The 23783-nt window shown below is 40.0% G+C and overlaps 1 protein-coding gene across 4 annotated transcripts in view; it reads right to left on the reverse strand.

Moving 5' to 3' along the window:
* Cyyr1 (cysteine and tyrosine rich 1) overlaps nt 1–23783 on the reverse strand; it is a 106389-nt gene that overhangs the window by 22710 nt on the left and 59896 nt on the right. The window contains exons 3-4 of one of the 4 annotated variants that reach the window (XR_010055961.1): nt 3605–3806; nt 406–908 (exon numbers count right to left, since the gene is read on the reverse strand). Coding sequence is in view for 2 of the 3 variants with exons in the window: in XM_039088443.2 (XP_038944371.1) it covers nt 3665–3806 (142 nt within the window). In the remaining variant the exon portion in view is untranslated. 4 annotated transcript variants of the gene reach the window in all.

A 23783-nucleotide genomic window follows, 5' to 3' on the forward strand; every position in this document is an offset into this window, starting at 1 on the left:
GAGATAGAAGGATCAAACTTCGAGGCCTGCCTGTGCTACACAGTGAGTCAAGACATCCCGATCTCCAAATAAAACTGAACAAACAAGGCTGAGCTCAGATAAGATAGGCAAAACCCTTAGCGTGTGTGAGGCCCTGAGTTCAATCGCTAGTAGTGTGTGTGTGTGTGTGTGTGTGTGTGTGTGTGTGTGTGTGAGAGAGAGAGAGTCTGTGTGTGTGTGTTTGTGTGTATATGTATGTGTTTGTGTGTGTGTGTCTGTGTGTGTGTCTGTGTGTGTTTGTGTGTGTGTTTGTGTGTGTATGTATATGTGTGTATGTGAGTCTGTGTGTGTGTGAAAGAGGAATAGACATTCTTATACTTCTTTTTATGTCCTGTTAAGAAAAATACTGTGTATTCATGTAGTTACCAAGTGCCCAATCTTTATTTCTTTCCTTTTTTTTTTTTATTAACTTGAGTATTTCTTATTTACATTTCGAGTGTTATTCCCTTTCCCGGTTTCCGGGCAAACATCCCCCTCCCCCCTCCCCTTCTTTATGGGTGTTCCCCTCCCAACCCTCCCCCCATTGCCGCCCTCCCCCCAACAATCTAGTTCACTGGGGGTTCAGTCTTAGCAGGACCCAGGGCTTCCCCTTCCACTGGTGCTCTTACTAGGATATTCATTGCTACCTATGAGGTCAGAGTCCAGGGTCAGTCCATGTATAGTCTTTAGGTAGTGGCTTAGTCCCTGGAAGCTCTGGTTGCTTGGCATTGTTGTACATATGGGGTCTCGAGCCCCTTCAAGCTCTTCCAGTTCTTTCTCTGATTCCTTCAACGGGGGTCCTATTCTCAATTCAGTGGTTTGCTGCTGGCATACGCCTCTGTGTTTGCTGTATTCTGGCTGTGTCTCTCGGGAGAGATGCTGCCCACTTGCTGGTAATGAAAAATAAAATAAAATGAAACAAAAACCACCACCACCAACAACAACAAAAATTAAAAAAAAACTAAAAGAAAATAATTGATTAATAGTTTGTAACAAATAACATTTTATGATCAAGACTGTAAATGTGTTTTAATGGCTCTAATGATAATGGGAAACTCAGTAATAACAAGGCTTAGAGATAATGCCTTCTACTCCCAAAATAGATTTCTCTGTGTAAAGTAGAATCTGATAATACATTGTTTTGATAATATTTATAATGAACTTTCTTTCCTAAGCTCAGCTTCACCACAGCAATTTAGTACAGACATCTTGACACTATTTTCCTGTTAAGTGATATTTATGTAAAATAGTAAATATATAAATGTGTAATAGTTCCCTCTGACATGACTCAGTTTGCAAATACATATCATAATATAATATTTATGATTACTCTGTGTAGTAATTTAGTGGTATCAATCACAATGAGTCAGAAGAGTAAAGAGAAGCCATCAAAAAGTAAAGGCCCACATGAAAATATGAAGTATAAGCAAAGACATCCATTAGGAGAAGCATTTCACATTGACACAAGCATTTCCAAGAACTACATAGCTGTTGTGAGAGTCTCTTTGTGTGTGTGTGTGTGTGTGTGTGTGTGTGTGTGTGTGTGTGTGCACCTTCCTCGTAACTCCCCATGACAAAGCACAGAACAATTTCACCAGAGTTCACTGGGGGAACCAATGAGTTTATACAATTATTTATAAGGTAATCAGTGAGGGGTTATGGGAAGGAGCTTGGGAGACCATAAAGAAGACACACTGGAGGGTCTGAATCCAGCATGGGTGATTGGGTAGACAGAGCCCCTTCCCTCACTCTTCCCAGCTTGTTTACTTCTGGTTCCTCCCAGAGACCATTTGCAATTAGAGTAGATTGCCTTCATCTGGTTGGGCAGAGGGCCTTATATTTGGATAAAGGTTCTTTAACCCTTCCACCTTTCCTTCTATGAGGGAGGGCCAAGAGGCAATAAACCTAGCTGTGAAGATCTTTGCCAGAGAAACGGCTGAAGTCGTGATGGAAGCTCGGTGACTGGAGAAGAGTGCTGTGTGCCAAGAGCCAGAGATAAACTGTGTTGAAGAGAGTGCTTGGTAAAAGAAACAACTGAATTTTCAAAAGAGGAAATTTAAAATGAGTTCATTCCTTATTATAACAAACTACAAGTGAGTTAAATGGTTCTTGGGGAAAGAAATATTAAATGGACCAATTTATTTATGATAATTGATATGGGAAATGACAGGGCAATGAAGAAAATCTTATTCCAACAGCAGAAGAAAGTAAGATATAGACATAAAAAGAATGAAGTATGACATAATTCCCCATTAGAATATTCTAATTTCCCAAGAATCTGGGAGTTTTGAGCAGTGTATTACAGTAATATCTTTCAAAGCCAATACTTTAGTAGACCATTTTAGTAATTTATAATAAGATAGATAATTTAATCAAATTTCAACTTAAAGAGAGTGAATATATTGTCATCTATGATGCTTTACTCAATCACCACAGTATTGTAAGAGTAGGAAAACAAGTGGGTGGAGTCACACCTCAGCAGACCAGAACACTTCCTACTTTTGAAGTGGACCCAGGTACAGTTCCCAGCACCCAAAATCTAATCTATATGATTTCCCCCAATGCTATTATTCTGAGAATAATTGAGATAAGTTTCTAAAAATTCCCTGGGAGTAATATGCTAAGTGAAATCATTAAAGAGATTTGCAAAGAAGGAGGAGGAGAAGGAGGGAGATGGGGAGGGGGAGAGGGAGGAGGGGGAGGAGGAGGAGGGGGAGGAGGAGGAGGGGAGGAGGAGGAGGGGGAGGAGGAGGAAGAGGAGCATTATTTTCTTGGCATATTTTTATTTCCACTGCCTGTGGGGTGGAGAATTTAAAATCCACCCTCACATTCACAGTCATCGCCAGAACAGCAGCTGGCCCTCATGGCCTAAAGCTGAAAGGTCTAATAAGGTCCCTTAGGCATGGGTTGATGCTGGAGGATGGAGACCTTCCCGAAAGAACCACAGGAGCAGGTGATGGATCTTTATAGGATAATGAGACTGTGAGCCTTGCTCAAAATTTGCTTATGTGGCTTTGCCAATAGCCGGACTGACATACATTCAAACCTGGCAACTCTCCCAAACAACTGTGATGTTCTTTCTGGACCCTGTCTGTGCCTAGACAGACCTGTGATGGATCACTGTCTACTGAGGCTCTCTCCTGCCTATGGTTTGCCTGGCTCTGACGTTTATCCTCTTCTGAGATGAGGGCTGCCCTGTCAGACTTCTCTCCTGGTCTTCCTCACAGCCTCACCTGTGCCAGCCTGCTGTGATGGACTGGAGCTGCCATTTTGGCTTGTCCCCGGGATCTAGTATCATTATCATTAAAGTTATTTATAAAGCAATCCACTCTCCCCAGACCACTGTTTCATTTTCTCTCAGGATAGAACTATATGCAAATTGTTTCTAAGGTTATTATATCTTACTATTATCTACTCAAAAAAAAAACCCACCCTATTTTTATCTTATTTCATTTCAATAGGAAACACTTCCAGGAAAGGAATGTGATTCATGTGATTAGCTAGCTAGGGACAGAGAACAATCTCTAGATCAATACTTTTAGCCAAGGTCAAGTTTATTCTGAGTGACCCAGCTTGGTTTACTTACCTGTCTTCAAGCCTGCTCTTTGGAACCACAGAGTTAAAGGAGCAGTGACAGGAGAGTGGTTCAGATGCAGAAGCAAGGGGATTGGCAAGTAAAGGCATAAATGTCCATGCCCTGTAGCTTGGTGTAGCTGGTAATACCAGAATTGTATGCTGGCTCTTGGGTGAAAAGATTGGGAAAATCCTCAGTGACATCTTGAGGGAATCTGACAGTAGGAAGGAAGGTAAACAAATGAAGAGCTCCAACTATTGATCAGAGTGTACACTTATGAATGGTAGATTACACATAGAATATCTAGTATAAGAATTGCACAATGATCTTGGGAAAGAAATCAGAAGGTTCAGCTTGACAATAGCATATGCAATGGAAGAGACTGAGGGGAAGTTGGGTGGTTTAAGAGCAGAAAATTCACTGATGTCTACCTTTGAATCATCAAATTGAACGCCCAAAAGCCTATTGTAAACATCTGCTATCCTCAGGCACTCAAAGCTTTTGAAGAATCCCAGTATTTAAATGTTATTAAGCCTAGAGGTAACATGTATCTTATGGTAGAAAGTAGAAGGATAAGATGTTTCTGTGTGACTATTAACTTTTAGGATGAATTTAGTGTACCAGATTTTTTAAAAAACTCTCCCAAAGAGAACTTCTCTGCAGAATGGGTGCTTTGATCTGATCTTTTATAGGAGAAAAGGAAGAAGAAGAAGAAGAAGAAGAAGAAGAAGAAGAAGAAGAAGAAGAAGAAGAAGAAGAAGAAGAAGAAGAAGAAGAAGTAGTTGTTGTTGTTTAAGGAAGTGGTTACAGGGAGACCAGGGAACAAACTTGTCCATCTTGTTTCTTAATAGTCTGATTTTTAATGAAGTGTATTTTCTAAAGGTGATTATGTATTTAGAAGACACATCTATTTTTAACTGTATTCAGTAGAATTTTAAGATAACAAGCATGTACCAATAGGAACTTTGCTTTGGTCTTAAAATCTATGACCTCTGAACTGACCTCTGGAATTGTATGCTTACACTTCTGTGAATCATAAATTAAAAATGTGTCTTTGAGATATAATTAGATAACACCATGTAGTCTGATCTTGCTACCCAGATTCAGTTAGAATCTAATTGGCTTAGAGATGTTTGGGGTTCCTCCATCTCCCCAGCACATGACTAATTAACAGAAATCCTACTTTAGTAATATTGTTGCTGCAGGTCAGCATAGGAAAGCAAAGTGGATGGAGAAATCTTAATCTAATAAGCACTAAAAAATAGATCGGACCAGAATTAAATTTCGGAGTTGTGATTAATTATAGAGCAGCAGAAAGAAAATTCAATGTACATTGACTAGTTATAATTCAAACTGTATTTAATCACACAATTCTTTGGCAATATCTCTAATTCTGAGAAGGAAAAAATCTCTTTCCAATAATTCTTACCTCACTTATTCTCAATGTAAGAAACAATCTTATGCATGGAGATGTGATAACCATTAATAATAACCAGTAATAAATATTTTGTAATTATAACTCTCTCTTATCAAATTATCTAGGCAATGTAGCCAATGCTTTAATCTTTTGTCTCTCTGTCTCTATTCTGTGTGTCTGTTTCTCTCTCTCTCTCTCTCTCTCTCTCTCTCTCTCTCTCTCTTACACACACAGACATACACATGGTCTCAGTAGTAGCCCAGGCTGTCATCATGCTCAGAATCAGAATCATCCTGCCTTGTGTTTCCTAAATTCAGGAATTATAGGTAGGTAGCACATTATCAAGATGGGTCTTAAATTATGTTGTTTACTTTAAAAAGCTATATTTTTCTCAAAGATATTGTAAAAACCCCAAAGGCTACACTATGAGGGCAGACATTATATGCATCTCCTTTTCTCTTAAGAGAAATAAGGAGTCACTATCAAAATATCACTCTAAACACATGCTTTTTTTTCTCATGTGTCAATTAAAAAGGGTTAAAAGATATTTTTAAAAAATTGTACTCTTTGCTTAGTAATAGAGTATGTTTCTTTGTGTTCCTTGAAATTTACATAGGTCAAAGACTTCTCCCTTCCATCGCTGCAGAATTTGTAGAGTGGAATTTGAGGGAACATAACTTTAAGTTTTTGTGTTTTCATTGTCAAGAAATCTTCACTCTGATCCTGAATTACGACAGATAACATTGAGGAGGAGTAGCCTGAGAAGTGATAGTTTTCCTTCCAGGAAAGAAGAGAATTAGTCAGCACAAGCTATATTGACCAACTGTCAATACGTAAGAAAAAAATTCAAGCCACAAGGGTGGAGCACAGACAGAAGAACAAGGGATGTTACAGTCAGATTTGCTGCTACTGATTGGGGGTGGCTCTGATAAAATTAATGAAGAGTAGGCAGAGAGGAGAATCCAACGAGGACAATCCAATGAGAACAACTTCAACAGTACATGATAAGGAAGTGATATCTTCAATGTTGCAAATTCCACGTAGGAAGAGGGAGGGCAGCAGGGCAGGAGACACTGAAGTCTCACCAAGAGCAAAACCGTTCTCTGTATTTCCCAGTTTCCCATGCTCAGAGGGGGTCATGCTACTAATTCTTCCCCAAAGAATATATATGCATCATTTCCTGTCAACGTCACTCAATGTAATGTCTCTTCAATCATGTGTATCCTCAGGTTGTGTGATAGGAAGTGAAGGATGCTGGGATGGACAGTGAACTATTTGGGGTGAAGTGAGGTTGAGTTACCCAGTTATGGCTTCCAAGAGGGAAACACACCTGAGCTGCTGGGCTGATGAAGCCGCACGGGCTTCTGGCTTCACTGACATTATAGATTTTTCTGCTGCATGAACTTCAGGATTTAGACTAAGCACATTGGATCTAACATTTAAAAATATCCAGTTTTCTCTACTAAGAGACTTTATGACTTGACCACGCTGATCTTCAGTTTTGGGAGCACAAATCATGCCACGGGGATGGACTGCCGTGAGTGGTTTAGGCTTAGGAAATACAAGGGGAATGAGGGGATGAACTTAGGGAGTGCTACGTTCCAAGGTGCCTGAGGAAGACATCCAAGCTACACACACACACACACACACACACACACACACACACACACACACACACACACTTATGGGGAAAATTCTTGAAAGATTCTATGACCATTTTTCTTATTATCACATTTTCCTTAGTTTTCTTAGTGGGAAACAAGATGGCTCAGTGGTTAAAGGTGCTCACTGCCAAGCCTGAGGACATGGATGTAATCATTGGCATATAAATGGTGGGTAGAATTCCCAGAAGTTATCTTCTAACCTCTGCGTGCAAGTTGTACACCCCTCCCAAAAATAAACAAATGTAATAGAAATTTTAATAGCTTTGTCTTCCATGTACAGTAAAGTTCAAGTTCTTCTTAAAGACTTCAGGTTATGTGCTGTGGCTTAGGTGGTACAGTACTGATTAAGCAATGTTTGAAATTGCAAACTGTTGAATTGACTGGCATAATCCAAAATGAGTGCTATAAACAGGTCATTGGCATTTTCTCTAGAATATTTATTGTATCCATTTCCTGCTGAGAAGACTTTAGCAGAAAAGGTCCACCTTGCAAATTAAAACTGGGTAATTGTGAGGATATTAAGTTTCCCCACAAATATCTTTCATTACTAGGTGTTATTTTCAAAATTTTATGTTACTGGGACTTAGTGGTCTCACACCAAGGAAGGTTATGAGCAACTGACTGAAGGAATTTAGCATCTAACTTTCCATTAAGATTCACTTGGGTCTAGTAGAAAATGGCCTTCCTTGCTGATCATTAGTGATGGACTTGGAAACATGATGAGTCTGAGTTGATCTGGAATTTTCTGTTTCAATATTGCCCTCCACCCCACCTTTGGAAACACTGCTCTGTAGATTTTCTTACGGTCACACATATCCTTCAATGGCCATCTATGAACAGAAAACATTGCCAGCAACTGTTCACTGCTTCTGCTTTTGGAACACTGTGACACTGCTTGGCTAGTTCTGCATATTTACCAACTATAGGAATTTCCTATGTTAGGATGGCTGCAAGCATTTGAGTGACAGAGTGTGTGCCTAGCATGCATGAGCCTCTAAGTTTAGTCCTTATTAATAACCCATTAAGAAAGTACTCTATATTAAATATTCACTGTTTTACTTGCAGTATATTTCACCTATATACAATTGACTGAGAATATAGGAGAAAATAAAGATAAGTAGAAAAAAATGACGATTCCTACAATTGCTTTACTCTCATGTAATTTCTATTTTAAGTGTGTTTATCTAAATCCTGCCTTCTTTTGTTGAGGAACTATTATTATACGATTACTTCATGTTCTAGTTCAGAATATCTGAGTCAATCTGGTGATGCTTTCCCTTGGGCTCTGAAACAACATGTAGGCAACCTGAACCCCTGAAAGCATCCCTGAAAGTTTCTCTTGGCCTTGAGATCACTAAGGAAGGCCAGCAAGCCTCAGCGGGATCTTCTCCCATTGCTGAGATTACAATGGTGTGATACTATGTCAAAGTTACATGGATACTAGGATTGGACTCAGGTACTCATGCTGGGAAAGGCAAGCAATGGGTACACAGAGTCATCTCCCCAGACCCTTATCCCATGAATCCCAGACTTTGTTTCCTTTGTACTATCATCAGATAGATTTTATCTTAAATATTTTCAAGGAATGCTCTAAAATCCAAAAAGGGCTAGAAAAACACAGAATGTGCTCTTGAAATATGAGATGCTAAAAATACCAGAAGTGCAAACCATGTCCTGTGACCTAACTATGGCACAGTGCCTTATACAGTAAAGCTATAGTAACAAGGAATGAATCATTTCTTTGGCAAGACTTATAGCATCCAGGACTGTTACAGTATAGAAGCATAGGCATGCACACAGTGTTTTACACTGAAACATAAGCATTTTCTTTAGTGGACCCACATGCAAATAGTTTTTTTGTGCTTTCTGTTGGGGTACATTGACTGAATGTTGTCTCAAACTGGGCTTACATGTTTCATTTGTCTCATATATTTTTTATTTGGTTTGAAATTATAAGCAGCTATATTTGATGCCAACCTTCACACTTCCCTTCATTCATATTTGATGAGCCCTGGAAAAGTGATGGGGACCTCATCTCTTCATAGAATTATCTGTTATAAGTATTTTTTTCTGTGGATATAATTGTGACCTAGGAGAAATCACTTTTGACCTCTCCCAGAGATGGATTATTACACACCAGTTCTATCTGATATTTGAGATAATAATGCATTAAACATTTTAATTAAATCAGACCTTAAGGATGAGTTATTTAATGTAAAAAAAATCAAGGAAGTAGAAACCCATAGAGGCATGAAATGATACAAGGCTCTTTCAAAAGCACAGTTTAGCATGGTGGATCCTCTCTGTAGTTTTGATGGTAGAAAGGGAATTGACTAACAGCTGCAGATGAGCTTATGCAGATTAGCTCATGGTCATGTGGTTTAGACCCACAGCTGAGTGAGGTGTCAATAGAAGCAGGTAGGTGCCAGAGATCAACCTGTGTTCCTGCAAGCAGAAGAAAACTAGATCATAAGAAGGAAGAATGGAAACACGGCTGCCATCTGCCAGGAGGCTGCTTTGTGACTGGGGTGAGGAAAATCATTGGTTAGTTTAGTGGTTCAAGGGGGTGGTGTCCCCACAAAAGATATGTTTATTGATAAGTCCTAATTCTCAGACCCTGTGAATGTTATAGTGTTTGGAAATGACTATTAGTAAATGCAGTTAGTTTAAGGATTTTGAGGCATTGTGATCATTTTGGTCATTGTGATCATTTGATCATTGTGATCAATTTGGGTAGGCACTAAGTCTTGTGTTGACTATCCTCATAGGGATACAGAAGGGAGGTGTCACAGACATAGAAGTAGAGTGCAAGATGATCACAGCCAACTAAGTATGCAGTATGGTGAAGGACTGACATTTGCACAAGAAACTAAACATCTAGGCTAGAGAGATTGTTAAAGGGTGTGGAGTTCTGTTTCACGTCTGTTTTGAGGCTTCTGGTCCCCAGAGCTTCAGGAAACACATTTCTGATTCTTTAAAAGGAAAGGCTTCTTTATGGCAATTTGTCATGGCGGCTACATGTAGGTAGTATTATAGAAAGGGAAGGAAAATGGCAGGAGGAAGGAGTCAGTGCAGGTCAGTGTGAATTCTGAGCAAGGTCAGTAGAGCAGGACAGTACTATATACACGAGGGAGCAGCTGGAAAGATGTCCGAGTGGGCAGGCAGGCAGCTATGCTTATGAAAAGGTGCTGGGTTTGAATCCTCCTGTCTGCAGTTCAGCAAGTAGATCAGATTGGTTAGAGACAAGTGATGTTCTTTGGGTTGTAGAAAGCAAAATCAAAAAGAGAATAAAAACAAGGAGAACACTATTTTCTTGAAAGAGTAGGAGTCCACTGCAGAATAGTGAACAATTCTACAATAGAATGGGTAGAATTTGTATGCTGTACAAATGGAGCAATATCCCTCTCAGGGTGCATAGAACTAAAACTTCATGCAGGGGTTAAACAGGAGCTGTTTATTTCTTACAGTTATGTAGGCTGGAAAATTCAAGGTTCAGGCACCTGTTTGCAGATGGCTGCTTCCACTATGCGTCTTCACATGCCAGAGAGAGGAATCTCTGGTGTGTCTGTCTCTCCCTATATTTACTCCTGTTGTCATGGGGTTCTGCCCTTCTATTCTCATTTCAGACTTCGGCAATTTAGTATCATCGTAATGATTCCACTTTGCAAGCTGTGTTTCTGTGGAGAGGTAAATATTCATCTTATTATGAGGCGTTTCTTGACTTGTGGATGAGGTGTTGACCACACAGTAGTAGCATCTGGGATAGGTTCTGTGATAGCCACCTGAAAGAATAGTAAGACTGCTCCAGGAGAGCCTGTCTATGTAGAATGAATGGTGGCAGGATAGCAGGTGGCGCAAGGGACAGCTATCATTTGTAGATGTCAGCAAGCTCATTCATTCAGGAGAAAAGACACTCTGCAGCTATAAAAGGGGCAGAGCAGCCAAGAAAAGCATGCGCCAGGACCTGAGCTACAGCGGTGTGGTGGTCCTCTTCTCTGTTCACCCCCACCGCAGTTCTCACAATTTGGGCCAGCAACAGTTGTCTACATTTTTCTTCACAAATGCATGTGGACCACCAACTATTGGCTTTGGGGAGAAGTTTCACATGATATCTGAAATGTTTGCTGCTATTGTACGTGACATAAATTCTCTTGAGTCATGGTACCTTGCGACTGATAAGACTCAAAGGTTAAGTGTGAGCTGAAAACTCATGAATTTGAGCTACCAGATGAAAAATGCTTCCTGCAAACAGTTGGTGGGGGTAGCTATGGTTTGCTTGTCTAATAAGCTTCATGATTGTTCTATGTGAATAGGCCATGAAAGCAAAGGACATTTACTGCTACTAAATGCTAGTGAGAGAAACCTTTGGTTAGCACAGTCAACAAGGAAGCAAATGGCCGCTTTCCCATTCCTTGCTCTGATCCAAGGATGTGCAAATCACAGGGTGTGGTGCATGTGGTTCATTTCAACTCTTGATTGTGAGAGGACGGTTTACAGAGAACTTTGTAAGGTATCACATGCAGACTCCATTTTGCTTTCCCATGCCAAAGGAGAAGTCTGCCATCAGATCTGTGAAATGACCCAGGATGGAGAACAAGGATTCAAAGTCTTCTCCTCTTCATTCACACACACACCCTGCCTCTCCCCTCATCTCCCCCTCAACCAGCTCAGCCTCATTTCCTTCACCTGTGTACAGTGGAGATCTTGAGTGTCAATTTCATCTTGTTATATTGATGGATGGATTCCCACAGTTAGACTAAATAAAAATCTGACCACTTATGTATTGTAAGAATTAATGTATAGTAAGAATTAATTTATGGCACAAAATTAATATAAATATTCTAATGCTTCAGAACACACAGAGATGGGAGAGGGAGAAAAAGAGGGAGAGGAAGGGAAGGAGAGAGGAGGGAGGGGGTGTGTGGGTGGTATTAATGAGTGTCAAGGAATAAATATGTTTTAATGAATGTGGAAAGAAACCGCACTACAGAAGATGTTGTCTTGTCTGGCCCAATGTCTCTCAATGCTCTGAAGAACCGAGTATATGTGACAATAACAAAACAAAACAAAAAAACCACAAACAAACAAACAAACAACCAATTGTGCCTTGTTCTTTGGATCCACAAGTAGTGTAGGATTTTCAGACCACAGCATCGGTTTCTACACTGAAACTGAAATGATATCAGGCAGCAAGCCTAAAAAATTTAGAAGTATCTGCCTAGGAAAGCAAAAGTGAAAAGCAGACATTAAGAAGGAGAATCCAGATAAAGACGTCACCAACTCTGTGGCTGCTCTGGATCTGATCCACAGCTAAGGCAGTATTCTTTTAGAAGAATCAGTTGTATACATACAGCGGATGTCTATGCCATGCCATGCATTTAACCCCCAGTGAATTGTTTTTAATCTCATATTGTTTGTAGGTTGTAGCAAAGCACACCAGAGAGCAGTAATAAACAATAAAGAGAAGTTCAGGGTCTCAAGTCCTTTCTTCATCAGGACCGCGTGGAACAGGTGGGGATCTGCCGCCATCGGCGAACATTTTACTGGCGAGTTATTCTTTTTATTACTATTCATACAGGGTAGTTGATTTTTGTCAGGATATTTATAACCTACCCTATAGATGTAGCCTGAGTATATTTGCTGCGGTTAAAACATCTATTTAATAATTAATTCTGAGGGTTAATGAGCCAAGGAGAATTAAAGTGGACCGAATCATGGGAAGATAATGTTATTTTCCCCTTGTTTTCAGAAGGCTCAGTGGTAGAGCTTTTTGGCTTCCATACTCATAAGAAACTATTTATACTGACAACAGCTCTAATTTCACTCTGGTAATTTAACATATGAATGGTACTTCAAGATTCTTAAGAGAAAAGGGCAATTTTGGAGAACTTACTTTTCTGGAGTGTTTGGAATCTGTTCTTAAGTGGGAGACCCACTTTTAAATATTTAAGACCTGCAGATCTTAACAACTTCTCTCAATATACAAAAAGAATTTAATAAAACTAAGTATAATCAAAGTAAATCAATCTTTTGTTTGGAAAAAAGATGTTAGATATTATATCTTTCTGATAATAGTTAAAATACCATTAAACAAATAAATTTACATCTCACAATCTACTTTAAGAAGTTAATTAAAAATCAAAATCTTCCCGAGGATCCCGGCCCGCAGCAGCTCTCTGCTCCCAGACCCGGTGAGAGAGAGACCCAACCACCTGGTCAGGTGGGCACTCCTGAGGCTGTAGAGCAGAAGAGACCACCAACACTGCTCACCCCTGCCCGCATCCCTGGCCCAAGAGGAAACTGTATAAGGCCTCTGGGCTCCCGTGGGGGAGGGCCCAGGAGCGGCAGGACACCTGCCTGAGACACCTCCGGACCCTGAAGGAAACAGACCGGATAAACAGTTCTCTGCACCCAAATCCCGTGGGAGGGAGAGCTAAACCTTCAGAGAGGCAGACAAGCCTGGGAAACCAGAAGAGACTGCTCCCTGCACACACATCTCGGACGCCAGAGGAAAAAGCCAAAGACCATCTGGAACCCTGGTGCACTGAAGCTCCCGGAAGGGGCGGCACAGGTCTTCCTGGTTGCTGCCACTGCAGAGAGCCCCTGGGCAGCACCCCACGAGCGAACCTGAGCCTCAGGACCACAGGTAAGACCAAATTTTCTGCTGCAAGAAAGCTGCCTGGTGAACTCAAGACACAGGCCCACAGGAACAGCTGAAGACCTGTAGAGAGGAAAAACTACACGCCCGAAAGCAGAACACTCTGTCCCCATAACTGACTGAAAGAGAGGAAAACAGGTCTACAGCACTCCTGACACACAGGCTTATAGGACAGTCTAGCCACTGTCAGAAATAGCAGAACAAAGTAACACTAGAGATAATCTGATGGCGAGAGGCAAGCACAGGAACCCAAGCAACAGAAACCAAGACTACATGCCATCATCGGAGCCCAATTCTCTCACCAAAACAAACATGGAATATCCAAACACACCAGAAAAGCAAGATCTAGTTTCAAAATCATATTTGATCATGATGCTGGAGGACTTCAAGAAAGACATGAACACACTTAGGGAAACACAGGAAAACATTAATAAACAAGTAGAAGCCTACAGAGAGGAATCGCAAAAATCCCTGAAAGAATTCCAGGAAAACACAATCAAACAGTTGAAGGAATTAAAAATGGAAATAGAAGCAATCAAGAAAGAACACATGGAAACAACCCTGGATATAGAAAACCAAAAGAAGACACAAGGAGCTGTAGATACAAGCCTCACCAACAGAATACAAGAGATGGAAGAGAGAATCTCAGGAGCAGAAGATTCCATAGAAATCATTGACTCAACTGTCAAAGATAATGTAAAGCGGAAAAAGCTACTGGTCCAAAACATACAGGAAATCCAGGACTCAATGAGAAGATCAAACCTAAGGATAATAGGTATAGAAGAGAGTGAAGACTCCCAGCTCAAAGGACCAGTAAATATCTTCAACAAAATCATAGAAGAAAACTTCCCTAACCTAAAAAAAGAGATACCCATAGACATACAAGAAGCCTACAGAACTCCAAATAGATTGGACCAGAAAAGAAACACCTCCCGTCACATAATTGTCAAACACCAAACGCACAAAATAAAGAAAGAATATTAAAAGCAGTAAGGGAAAAAGGTCAAGTAACATATAAAGGGAGACCTATCAGAATCACACCAGACTTCTCGCCAGAAACTATGAAGGCCAGAAGATCCTGGACTGATGTCATACAGACCCTAAGAGAACACAAATGCCAGCCCAGGTTACTGTATCCAGCAAAACTCTCAATTAACATTGATGGAGAAACCAAGATATTCCATGACAAAACCAAATTTACACAATATCTTTCTACAAATCCAGCACTACAAAGGATAATAAATGGTAAAGCCCAACATAAGGAGGCAAGCTATACCCTAGAAGAAGCAAGCAACTAATCGTCTTGGCAACAAAACAAAGAGAATGAAAGCACACAAACATAACCTCACATCCAAATATGAATATAACGGGAAGCAATAATCACTATTCCTTAATATCTCTCAATATCAATGGCCTCAACTCCCCAATAAAAGACATAGATTAACAAACTGGATACGCAACGAGGACCCAGCATTCTGCTGCCTACAGGAAACACACCTCAGAGACAAAGACAGACACTACCTCAGAGTGAAAGGCTGGAAAACAACTTTCCAAGCAAATGGTCAGAAGAAGCAAGCTGGAGTAGCCATTCTAATATCAAATAAAATCAATTTCCAGCTGAAAGTCATCAAAAAAGATAAGGAAGGACACTTCATATTCATCAAAGGAAAAATCCACCAAGATGAACTCTCAATCCTAAATATCTATGCCCCAAATACAAGGGCACCTACATACGTAAAAGAAACCTTACTAAAGCTCAAAACACACATTGCACCTCACACAATAATAGTGGGAGACTTCAACACCCCACTCTCATCAATGGACAGATCATGGAAACAGAAATTAAACAGTGATGTCGACAGACTAAGAGAAGTCATGAGCCAAATGGACTTAACGGATATTTATAGAACATTGTATCCTAAAGCAAAAGGATATACCTTCTTCTCAGCTCCTCATGGTACTTTCTCCAAAATTGACCATATAATTGGTCAAAAAACGGGCCTCAACAGGTACAGAAAGATAGAAATAATCCCATGCGTGCTATCGGACCACCACGGCCTAAAACTGGTCTTCAATAACAATAAGGGAAGAATGCCCACATATACGTGGAAATTGAACAATGCTCTACTCAACGATAACCTGGTCAAGGAAGAAATAAAGAAAGAAATTAAAAACTTTTTAGAATTTAATGAAAATGAAGATACAACATACTCAAACTTATGGGACACAATGAAAGCTGTGCTAAGAGGAAAACTCATAGCGCTGAGTGCCTGCAGAAAGAAACAGGAAAGAGCATATGTCAGCAGCTTGACAGCACACCTAAAAGCTCTAGAACAAAAAGAAGCAAATACACTCAGGAGGAGTAGAAGGCAGGAAATAATCAAACTCAGAGCTGAAATCAACCAAGTAGAAACAAAAAGGACCATAGAAAGAATCAACAGAACCAAAAGTTGGTTCTTTGAGAAAATCAACAAGATAGATAAACCCTTAGCCAGACTAACGAGAGGACACAGAGAGTGCGTCCAAATTAACAAAATCAGAAAGGAAAAGGGAGACATAACTACAGATTCAGAGGAAATTCAAAAAATCATCAGATCTTACTATAAAAACCTATATTCAACAAAATTTGAAAATCTTCAGGAAATGGACAATTTCCTAGACAGATACCAGGTATCGAAGTTCAATCAGGAACAGATAAACCAGTTAAACAACCCCATAACTCCTAAGGAAATAGAAGCAGTCATTAAAGGTCTCCCAACCAAAAAGAGTCCAGGTCCAGACGGGTTTAGTGCAGAATTCTATCAAACCTTCATAGAAGACCTCATACCAATATTATCCAAACTATTCCACAAAATTGAAACAGATGGAGCCCTACCGAATTCCTTCTACGAAGCCACAATTACTCTTATACCTAAACCACACAAAGACACAACAAAGAAAGAGAACTTCAGACCAATTTCCCTTATGAATATCGACGCAAAAATACTCAATAAAATTCTGGCAAACCGAATTCAAGAGCACATCAAAACAATCATCCACCATGATCAAGTAGGCTTCATCCCAGGCATGCAGGGATGGTTTAATATACGGAAAACCATCAACGTGATCCATTATATAAACAAACTGAAAGAACAGAACCACATGATCATTTCATTAGATGCTGAGAAAGCATTTGACAAAATTCAACACCCCTTCATGATAAAAGTCCTGGAAAGAATAGGAATTCAAGGCCCATACCTAAACATAGTAAAAGCCATATTCAGCAAACCAGTTGCTAACATTAAACTAAATGGAGAGAAACTTGAAGCAATCCCACTAAACTCAGGGACTAGACAAGGCTGCCCACTCTCTCCCTACTTATTCAATATAGTTCTTGAAGTTCTAGCCAGAGCAATCAGACAACAAAAGGAGATCAGAGTGATACAGATCAGAAAAGAAGAGGTCAAAATATCACTATTTGCAGATGACATGATAGTATATTTAAGTGATCCCAAAAGTTCCACCAGAGAACTACTAAAGCTGATAAACAACTTCAGCAAAGTGGCTGGGCATAAAATTAACTCAAATAAATCAGTTGCCTTCCTCTATACAAAAGAGAAACAAGCCGAGAAAGAAATTAGGGAAACGACACCCTTCATAATAGACCCAAATAATATAAAGTACCTCGGTGTGACTTTAACCAAGCAAGTAAAAGATCTGTACAATAAGAACTTCAAGACACTGAGGAAAGAAATTGAAGAAGACCTCAGAAGATGGAAAGATCTCCCATGCTCATGGATTGGCAGGATTAATATAGTAAAAATGGCCGTTTTACCAAGAGCAATCTACAGATTCAATGCAATCCCCATCAAAATACCAATCCAATTCTTCAAAGAGTTAGACAGAACAATTTGCAAATTCATCTGGAATAACAAAAAACCCAGGATAGCTAAAGCTATCCTCAACAATAAAAGGACTTCAGGGGGAATCACTATCCCTGAACTCAAGCAGTATTACAGAGCAATAGTGATAAAAACTGCATGGTATTGGTACAGAGACAGACAGATAGACCAATGGAATAGAATTGAAGACCCAGAAATGAACCCACACACCTATGGTCACTTGATTTTTGACAAAGGAGCCAAAACCATCCAATGGAAAAAAGATAGCATTTTCAGCAAATGGTGCTGGTTCAACTGGAGGTCAACATGTAGAAGAATGCAGATCGATCCATGCTTATCACCCTGTACAAAGCTTAAGTCCAAGTGGATCAAGGACCTCCACATCAAACCAGACACACTCAAACTAATAGAAGAAAAACTAGGGAAGCATCTGGAACACATGGGCACTGGAAAAAATTTCCTGAACAAAACACCAATGGCTTATGCTCTAAGATCAAGAATCGACAAATGGGATCTCATAAAACTGCAAAGCTTCTGTAAGGCAAAGGACACTGTGGTTAGGACAAAACGGCAACCAACAGATTGGGAAAAGATCTTTACCAATCCTACAACAGATAGAGGCCTTATATCCAAAATATACAAAGAACTCAAGAAGTTAGACCGCAGGGAAACAAATAACCCTATTAAAAAATGGGGTTCAGAGCTAAACAAAGAATTCACAGCTGAGGAATGCCGAATGGCTGAGAAACACCTAAAGAAATGTTCAACATCTTTAGTCATAAGGGAAATGCAAATCAAAACAACCCTGAGATTTCACCTCACACCAGTGAGAATGGCTAAGATCAAAAACTCAGGTGACAGCAGATGCTGGCGAGGATGTGGAGAAAGAGGAACACTCCTCCATTGTTGGTGGGATTGCAGACTGGTAAAACCATTCTGGAAATCAGTCTGGAGGTTCCTCAGAAAATTGGACATTGAACTGCCTGAGGATCCAGCTATACCTCTCTTGGGCATATACCCAAAAGATGCCTCAACATATAAAAGAGACACGTGCTCCACTATGTTCATCGCAGCCTTATTTATAATAGCCAGAAGCTGGAAAGAACCCAGATGCCCTTCAACAGAGGAATGGATACAGAAAATGTGGTACATCTACACAATGGAATATTACTCAGCTATCAAAAACAACGAGTTTATGAAATTCGTAGGCAAATGGTTGGAACTGGAAAATATTATCCTGAGTGAGCTAACCCAATCACAGAAAGACATACATGGTATGCACTCATTGATAAGTGGCTATTAGCCCAAATGCTTGAATTACCCTAGATCCCTAGAACAAACGAAACTCAAGACGGATGATCAAAATGTGAATGCTTCACTCCTTCTATAAATGAGGAAAAAGAATACCCTTGGCAGGGAAGGGAGAGGCAAAGATTAAAACAGAGACTGAAGGAACACCCATTCAGAGCCTGCCCCACATGTGGCCCATACATATACAGCCACCCAATTAGACAAGATGGATGAAGCAAAGAAGTGCAGACCGGCAGGAGCCGTATGTAGATCGCTCCTGAGAGACACAGCCAGAATACAGCAAATTCAGAGGCGAATGCCAGCAGCAAACCACTGAACTGAGAATAGGTCCCCTATTGAAGGAATCAGAGAAAGAACTGGAAGAGCTTGAAGGGGCTCGAGACCCCAAAAGTACAACAATGCCAAGCAACCAGAGCTTCCAGGGACTAAGCCACTACCTAAAGACTATACATGGACTGACCCTGGACTCTGACCCCATAGGTAGCAATGAATATCCTAGTAAGAGCACCAGTGGAAGGGGAAGCCCTGGGTCCTGCTAAGACTGAACCCCCAGTGAACTAGTCTATGGGGGGAGGGCGGCAATGGGGGGAGGGTTGGGAGGGGAACACCCATAAGGAAGGGGAGGGGGGAGGGGGATGTTTGCCCGGAAACCGGGAAAGGGAATAACACTCGAAATGTATATAAGAAATACTCAAGTTAATAAAAAAAATATGAAAAAAAATCAAAATCTTTCCTTTTAATTCTTTTCTCTAAGTCATGCTCACACATACAAAGAGGCACACACACACACACACACACACACACACACACACACACACACACATACCTCTTTTTCTTCCTTAGTCAAATTAGTCCTCTCTCATCTTATTTCTGCTCACTTTTCTCCTCAGCGTGATCTGCCTGGAAACTCTGCTGCCAGGAGACCTGTGCTGAGGACCACCTAATGCTCGTTTCAACAAGGAGTTACACAGAAACTACTGGTTTGTTCCTGAGCACATGCAGTATTTTAAAAGAAATAATAAAACATTTGAAACATTTCTTTGGATATTAGTCATTCAGGTGCATAATAACTAAAGTAGAAACTATATAAGGGGGAAAGAACTTTTAAGAGTCTTCATTGCATCTGAGAGGAAGGGAGAGAGAGAGAGAGAGAGAGAGAGAGAGAGAGAGAGAGAGAGAGAGAACACTTAAATCTTCATCTTATGGGAGAACCATCCTGTTCGTTGTTTCTTATTTATTCTGACTTTTCAAATGACTCTGTAGGTCTCTAATTTCTGTGGTTCTGGCATTTGCCCACTGTCGTTCTCTTCAGCACAAAGGAATTTTAAAACAGACAATTTCGTGAAATGGAACAAGAGGAGCGATGGGCAGGGAGAGTGATAAAGGACACTAAATGTAATTGTAAGAATTGCTTATCTACATAGCTTCCTAGAATCTTCTATTGGAGTACATTCCAAGAATCCTGGTCACACACATGTCCAGATAACCCACAGTGTTGTGAGAAACCGAAAATTATCTTGTAACCTAGAAACTTTATCTGAATTACAACACAGCTCAGTAATGAAATCACAGAGAAAACAAGCCCCTCTTTTCTGAGTTTTATTAGTGTAGGTATTTATTTAATAGTTTGCTGTATTTATTTTGATTCTATACAATGTAGGCTTTCATATTGTGTTCATGGTTGTCCAAGTACAGTGAAATATCCAAAACTAATATTTACTGCAAACATTCTACTCCCATGTTAAAAAAAATCAGTGATAACCCCACAGTGCAAATGAAGATAAGCTTCCGTGTAAGATTTCAGAGATGCTGGGAGATGGGGCTTCCCAGGGAGCTAAAGATGAAGCTTTGATGACCTCCGTTCTGCACCGGGTCACAGTGGAGCCAGGAGCTGGCTGTGCAGCCTCACCAACCTCCCCAGTGCTTTCTTTGAATGTAAGAAAAAGGCGCAGCCTCAACATTCGTCACTTATGAGGATATTACGAGAATTAAATGAGGGTATATGTGCGAGCAGCATGCCGGAAGCATCCTAAGTGCTTGATATACATTAGCTGTGATCATTAGCATTATCTTTTAGTTAATTAAGCTGCTAGGATCATGAGCTTCTCAGACAGTTTCTTCAGGCAGCCATGGGGCCTAGTAACTAAAGAACTTCTGCTAAGGCGAAAGGAAGTTACTGCCTACCTAACACCATCTAAGGAGGACTTCCTTCCTGCAGAATGTAAGTTAATAAATAGCAATATTATTATTATTATTATTATTATTATTATTATTATTTAACAATGTCTCTAACCCTATTTTGTAGGCCGTAAGGAGAAATGACGTGATACCACATTAAGAAACTCTTTATTCTTGTAGTGGGATGAAATCAAGGTTCTCCCCCTTCTAAATGGTCCCTATACTGTTTATTAACTTGATCAAGCTGCTATTGTCTTGATATTTTAACATTAATTGCTATCGTTCTCTTATTGCTCTTGATAGTACCTAAATATTTAAATCTGCTGTTCGATGAAGTTCATGGATTTTGGTTTGTGCATTTGGAACCATTATCATAACCCTTGGGTTCACTGAAGCTCTTCCCAAAGGGGACATTTCGGCTGATTGCTTCAGAGTTTACATATTGTTCACTATAAAAGGACCTTTATGCATTTGCATAAAGCTTCTATTATCTGAAGCTTCTATTTCCGTTGCTGGTTAACTTTTAGTCCTCATCTATTAATTTCACTTTATTTACTCTGTCCTAGATCACCTTGGTTCTTTGTTGAAGTCATCCTTTTTCTAGTTTTCCTATGTGATGATATTTTTGACAAATAGGGACTTTCTCTAAACTATTAATCTCTAAGGTTTGGTGTCACCACAGGTGTTTTGATTTGCAAATCATAAGAATATAATTTTTAACCATATTATGCAGTCTAAACAAACAAAGGCTTACTTAGTAAGGATTCTGAGAAAAATAGATTCTGCAAAGACATAAATGCAATCTGTAGGGACAGCTACATCCTCAAACCCAGCCTTCCTAATGAAGGTCTGGTTCTAGTTTGGATACAAACTCATCAACCAATGAGCTCTAGCATCCATATCAAGGTATTACCCTGGAGATCTGACCCATATACTCATGTTGTGATTCTTTTTTTCATTCTGGAAAAAAAAAGTCTTAATTAAAAAGTTGCATGGACTGCTGTTGGATTCATACTCAACGTGGGTGGATGGATCACTTGGTAAATGATCCTGGCCCCATTTGCTCACATTTGTTTGGTAAATAAATACAGCTTTTCTTGTTAATAAAAGCAAATCAAAGTTTGCAGCTGACCACAGAGAAATAGAGCTCATCACAGAATAGTATGCCCAGGGCTAAGAATTACTTCTGTGCACTGCATGAAGGGAGAAAGAATACTCTAAAACTGCAGTTCGGAGAAAGTCATGGTGGCTCTGAAAACGATCAGCCCACAAGATTGCAGCAATCTCCACTCGAGTATGCTCGAGGATTCTCTTTATTTTCATCCTTCACATTCACACTCAATCTTGACACAGGAGGCATATGTCTCAATTCCTTATAGTACCAAGCATGTGAAAACAGATGACTCATGCACCACTATAAAAGCATGCTTCTACAGAAGCCAACCTTATGCTGACTGAAGAGAGGCTTCAAGTTGATGAGGCAAAACCCAGCAATGTCCCATCTCAGAACATATGTTCTGCTGTCATAGAAAACACAGGACTAAATATAAATACCAAACAATGCTGCATCATTGACGTTGAGCATCTTTAGGCTCATTGCTCTATCATTGCTTCTGGGATAGCATTCCTTACACAAATTTCATAATTTATGCGCTGACTTTTTTTTCCAACTAGTGTCTCCTTTATAGTCAAAGAATCAAATGAGGTTTGCCATAGAGAAATTTCATGGCAAGCCAGTGAGAATTTCAAAGACAAATTATGCGTGGGCATGAAAATGCCAAACAAGTAAACAACAAAGGACATCAACAAAACCCGACTTTATGAAAGACCTAGTTTGATATTAAAATTCTATACAGCCTCTAAGTTATCCAATAAACTACTGAAATAAATGCCCATACTCCTTGAGGCAGTATATGAGAACACAATACTCTTTGCTGTCTCTTGAGCATCATTGTTTGTGTACTGAGATGCACCTATCACTTTCTCTCAGACAGGTCAGCACCCATTAACAGGGCAGTTCTGCCTTTAGGGTTCAACAGTGATTGAGTACCTACTATTTCCCTCTGCTTCAGCTGTTTGAGATTCAAGAGTTGTCTTGTGGTACTGATGCAAGCAAGTTCAAAGTCACCTCTGATGTGGAGCATCCTGAAGGTGAGGCCAGGGGAAGCTTCACAAGCCTTTGACATAAAAATAGAAGCTGAAAGTAGTAGGACATTGTCAGCAAGACACAGTGTGGAAATCCTCCACTGGAGGCAGAATTTTTGTAAAGTCAAAGGTATGTAAAGTAGCTTATAACATTTGGGAAATAAACAAAATTATAAAGCGGCAAGAGCCTGTGCAGTCTAGGGATGGCAACAGAGGCAGCTAATCATGCAGTCAGGAATCTGATCAGGAGGGAATCTTTCAGCCTAACAAGGGGATTGCGTAAGAAAGACATAAGCCGTTGTGATTTTGGAAGACGCTGTCTTCAACAGTATGCAATAAGATGAGGAGGCCAGGGAAGCTCACAAGGGGCATTTCTACAGTTCACATGTCACCAAATAAGAACTAAGTCTGAGGATGTGTTAGGTTTTAGGAAAGGAGATTGGAGAGACATGGTGGAGAAAAGTACTTTTAGTAATGTCTGAGGCTCCTGGCTAGGAAAGTCTAGGGAATTTTCTGCACTGAGAAGAGCAGTGCAATAGTCACAAATTCCAGAGTTCTTAGAGTATTCATTTAGGAATATTCAAGTAAACTGTGAGGTCAATACACCTCTGTCATGACCCGGGACACGCCTTGCCTGATGTAAGATTATGTTTTCTGATGATCTTTTTAGTTTCTGAAATATAGGTAAGTATTCTTGCAAAGATCTCCTTGGCAACTATTTGATAAATATTTCAAACAAGGGAACTGCAACTGAGGGTACAGGGGACTTAGAAATCTGGTTATTTTCACTGGATGAACTAACCAATAGCGTTGGTTCAGTTAGAATTACTTCTGGGTCAAGTGTCACAGGATGGGTGATAACATTGCCTTGCCATAGTAAGTAATGCAAGTCACTGTTCAGTATCATACGTACTGTTTTTAAAACTGTTGTTTTTGT

This window comes from Rattus norvegicus, chromosome 11, assembly GCF_036323735.1.
Source record: "Rattus norvegicus strain BN/NHsdMcwi chromosome 11, GRCr8, whole genome shotgun sequence".
Taxonomy (NCBI): domain Eukaryota; kingdom Metazoa; phylum Chordata; class Mammalia; order Rodentia; family Muridae; genus Rattus; species Rattus norvegicus.